The sequence below is a fragment of the Colobus angolensis genome, unplaced genomic scaffold, assembly GCF_000951035.1.
Source record: "Colobus angolensis palliatus isolate OR3802 unplaced genomic scaffold, Cang.pa_1.0 Scaffold84, whole genome shotgun sequence".
NCBI classification, from domain to species: Eukaryota; Metazoa; Chordata; class Mammalia; order Primates; family Cercopithecidae; genus Colobus; species Colobus angolensis.
In genome coordinates, this window is record NW_012122265.1 from 248,183 (window position 1) to 252,095 (window position 3,913).

General features: G+C 65.0%; 2 protein-coding genes across 3 annotated transcripts in view; both read right to left on the reverse strand.

The window, feature by feature from the left end:
• SIGIRR (single immunoglobulin and toll-interleukin 1 receptor (TIR) domain) overlaps positions 1-518 on the reverse strand; it is a 15,754-nt gene extending 15,236 nt beyond the window's left edge. The window contains exon 1 of one of the 2 annotated variants that reach the window (XM_011929986.1): positions 375-518. The gene's annotated coding sequence lies outside the window, so the exon portion shown is untranslated. The remainder of the gene's footprint in view (positions 1-374) is intronic. The other variant, XM_011929985.1, reaches the window with a different exon arrangement.
• A 467-nt stretch (positions 519-985) lies between these two features.
• Positions 986-3,913, reverse strand: part of ANO9 (anoctamin 9) — a 14,259-nt gene continuing 11,331 nt past the window's right edge. The window contains exons 15-20 of the mRNA XM_011930136.1: positions 3,763-3,905; positions 3,508-3,660; positions 2,631-2,778; positions 1,939-2,040; positions 1,771-1,864; positions 986-1,641 (exon numbers count right to left, since the gene is read on the reverse strand). Coding sequence (XP_011785526.1) covers positions 1,423-1,641; positions 1,771-1,864; positions 1,939-2,040; positions 2,631-2,778; positions 3,508-3,660; positions 3,763-3,905 — 859 coding nt within the window. The 3' untranslated portion in view covers positions 986-1,422. The remainder of the gene's footprint in view (positions 1,642-1,770; positions 1,865-1,938; positions 2,041-2,630; positions 2,779-3,507; positions 3,661-3,762; positions 3,906-3,913) is intronic.

Consider the following 3,913-nt stretch of genomic DNA (forward strand, 5'->3'; position numbering starts at 1 on the left):
CCCAGCCTGACTCTTGGTCCGCCCTCGGCGCCTCAGAAAGGCTCGAGCTGGGATCCAGGCTTGGGGAACCGAGGTGGGATCCCCGCGAGCCTCGGCGCTCCTCGCCACGCTCTGTTCTGCGCCGAGGGTCACCAAAAAGCCGCTGACCACGTCCGGCAGAGAAAAGGGCGGCCCCTGCCCCCTTCGCCCACTTTCCTTCCTTCCCCCAGGCCTGGAAAGGGCCAGGACGCGGGCGAGCTCGGGCTTCCGGGCGACGCGGGAACCTCCCGGGCCCCGAGCCACTTCCTGAGAGACCGCGCCCAGGGACCAGCAGCGCCCAGGGCCCCCGATTCCAGGCCTGCAGCGGCTCTGGGAGGACAGCGACCTCCACTCACCTTCGCGGGTCTGATCGCGACCGCCACTCACCTGCTGCCAGGACCTGGGGCTCGCGCGGGGCGGGGGCGGGGCAGCTCACCTGAGCCAGGTGCGCAGCGGCAACAGCCCCGGCGGCCGCAGCAGGTGCGGCCCCGCCCCGCAGTCAGGGCGGGGGCGGACCCCAGCGTCCAGCTCTGCGCCCGAGGCTGGCGCTGGAGGCTGCGCTGCTGCCCGGGAGCCGCTGCCAGCGGCCAGACCAGCCCAGCCAGCCTGCAGAGCCCCGGAGCCCCAGAGCCTTGGGGACTTTCTGGAGCGTCCACCGCCCTCAGGGTTCTGCGCACCCGCCCCTACCTCTTCCCTTTCCTCCAGGAAGCCTGTCTTGACCCCCACTACACCCCCAAGTGACCCCGATGTCTTCTCTTGCTACTCTCAACACCCCAGGTGCAGGGAGGAGAGGACTCCCATAGGCGCCTCTCCCTTGGAAGCCCATGGAAAACCGGAGAAGGGACAGGCGGCCTGCGGCGGCCTCACCTGGTTCCAAACCTTCCACACTCTGGGTCTCAGTTTCCCATCTAGCCCTGAGGGCAGATATAATCCACCCGGGACCCAGCCAGGCCAGGAAAGCAAGACAGACAGGTTTAATTTTATTACAGAAACTGCTGCTGGCTGAAGGGAACAGGCCAGTGAGGTGGGCTCAGGCTACCCCCAACAGCCAGGATGGGGGCATGGCCGGATCTGGCGCCCAGAAGTCAGAGGGAGGCCCAGGAAACTTGCGCCAGTTTTCCTGCCTCGTGACCGCCTGAGGAGCCCCCACTCCCAGTTCTGTGGGTGCCCGGGGTCACCCAGAGTTCAAGTCAGGTCTTTGCCAAGCCTGAAAGCCCCCACAAAGATGAACAGGCGGAACAGGCCGGCGGCGCCCAGATGCCCTGAACGTACCGGGGACTCCTGCGGCCCGCCATGGGCATGGCCTTTTTACAGCACCCCTCAACACGCATAGCAGTGGGCTGGTGGGAGGTGCTGGTGGTGGCACCATCTCAGCTCCTGGTGGCCTCTAGGCGGGCTCTGGCCCTACATATCTGTGCTCCTGGCACTGAAGATGGAGGCTGGGTTGGGATGGGCGGGCATCGGGGGCTGAGAGCCTGCCCCCACCCCGCCCAGCCTCTGCCTTCCATGCCACATCTTCTCACGCAGCCTCTGGTACTTCACCTCCAGAACCTTGTTCTTCACTGACTGAGGGACGTCGGGCACGAACCAGGCGGCAATGAGCTTGATGCACAAAGCCACATGCTAGGGGCAGCACAGGAGAGGTCCAGCAGGATCAGGGCCAGCAGGCATTTGGGGGTTCCGGGCCGGGGAGGAGGGCTGGAGAGAGAACTGCCCAAACCCACTCCAAGGCCTCTCCCGGTTCTGGCTCACCTCAAAGAGGATGACGAAGGCCAGGCGGATGGCCAGGAGGAACCAGAACTGCTCGGAGAAGTTGTAATCAGGGGGATTGCGGTAGTCCCTGTATCTGGGGTAAGGAAGTACCTGAGGTCAGGGGTCAGGAGTTCAGAGGGCATTCTTGGGGGATGGGGAGTTCCAAACCTGCACAGAGTCACGTTTTCTGAGCCCTCAATCCTATCGGGGTCCTGGAAGTCCTTGGTGTGGAAGACGGACAGGCTGTGGTTGACGTAGCCCTTGAGGCAGCTGGGGAGAGGGGAGAAGAGTGTGGGGTGGGGTGTCTTCCAGGGCGGCCCCTTCAGGCCCCAGGGTGCTTCTAGCTTGTGTTATGGAGCAAACAGTGAGGTGGGGGCCACACCACAGACTGCCTCCAGTGGGATGGGGCTCCCAGGCCAAGCACATCTTCACATCCAGGGGCTTGGGGGTGCTGTGGGGACTCTGGACATCACCAGCCACTTTCCCTGCCAGGGACTGACCCTGGGGACCCAGTCTGGTTTGGTGGTTCCTCCAGGTGAGAGAGCTGGATAAATCAGAAGAGGACACGCAGAACCTCACATCGGGAGGGAGCTGTTCTGGCAGGGCCTGCCCAGGAGGCAGCCAGGTCTGGGAACTTCACCCCCAACTGCAGTCCTGGCCAGTTATCCCTGACCTCCAGTGCAGGGCCTGCAGTCAGTGGGCACAGGGCAGGGGCCACCCCCAGGCCCCAGCCTCATTAAAGCCCCAGGGGGTATTGACAGATGCAGCCATTCCCAGGAGAGACAGTCTGGGTTTCCCCAGGGCTTGGCTGTCGTGGGGCCAGTTTCTCCTCGGGGTCTCCAGACACTGTGAGGCCTTACTCGACGGTAGAGTTGGCTTCTTTCAGGCATGGGCTGTAGCGGTACTTGTAGACCACTCGGGGGATGAACTCAGATGTGAAGGCAATGATCATCCCGTTGGCAATGACCGCCAGCACACCAATGGTCTCCAGCACCTGCAGCCAGGTCCCTGCACCAGAGCAGTGGACAAGCAGTCTGACTCGTCTGCCTCGGCTGCTTCTGCCCCCCAACCCCGGCCAACGAGGGGCCTGCCATGTCTCTGTGCATGGTGTCCCATTGCAGCCCTAGGGCCACAGTATTCATGAGGAAGTCCCCAGCCACGGCAGAGCATGGCCTCAGCGCTCCTGCATCCCTCACCCTGATGTGGACAGGGAGGGACCCAGGACCCTCATCCCTCCATCTTCCTGAACTTCTCCCCCAAGCCACTCCACCCCGTGGGTTCCCACCCCAGGGTAAGACCTTGTAACCTGGGCCCCAAGACTGGGGGCCTCCCTAACACCTCTCTCCCTCTCCCCACATCCAGCGCCCCAGCCCCTGTGGCTCCCCTGCTGCCTGTCCGTCTCAGCGTGGCCAGTCTTGGGACAGAGGCCGGCTGCTCTGTTCCCGCCCCAGCCACTGGCAGAACCTGGGTCCCGCTTGGGGACGTCAAGCCCCTCCGTGAGAGCCTGAAGGTTTGTGGGAGGGGCCTACAAAGCGCCCCGCCCCGCCCCGCCCACTCCGGGACCCTCCCACCCAGGCTCAACCTGCACCCGAGGCCGAGGCCATGGGAGGAGGGCTGGGGGCTGTCTGCGGAGGGAGATCACAGAGATTATTTCCAGCTGAGCCGGCGTGGCCAGCGGGAAGCCCACAGGCCTGAGGCCGCCCGGTTCCCACCCATCCTGCACCCGCGGGGCCTGACCGATGTCCTTGGCCTTGCGCGGCACCAGGCGCCGCTGCAGCCAGATCATCTTGATGGCGTCGAGGCGGATCTCCACGAGGTTGCTGAAGAGCGCGAGCAGCGGCGCCAGCGGGAAGGCGGCCACGAAGATGGTGGTGAAGCCGTACTGGATCACTGCGGGGTGGGGGTCAGGCTCGCCGGCGCCCCGCGCTCATGGCCGTGGAGCCCCGCCCCGCGTTAGTCTCCGCGAACCCCCGCCCCGCAGCGCCCACGCACTCATCTCCATGAACTCGTCGAACAGGCTGAAGATGTTGACAGAGTTCAGAAGGTAGTTGCGCCGCCAGTCCCTGAGCTCGGGGTCCCGGGGCAGGTGCCGGGCCTCGGAGGCCCGCAGAGAGCGGAACTTGTGGGTCACCCACCTGCGGGG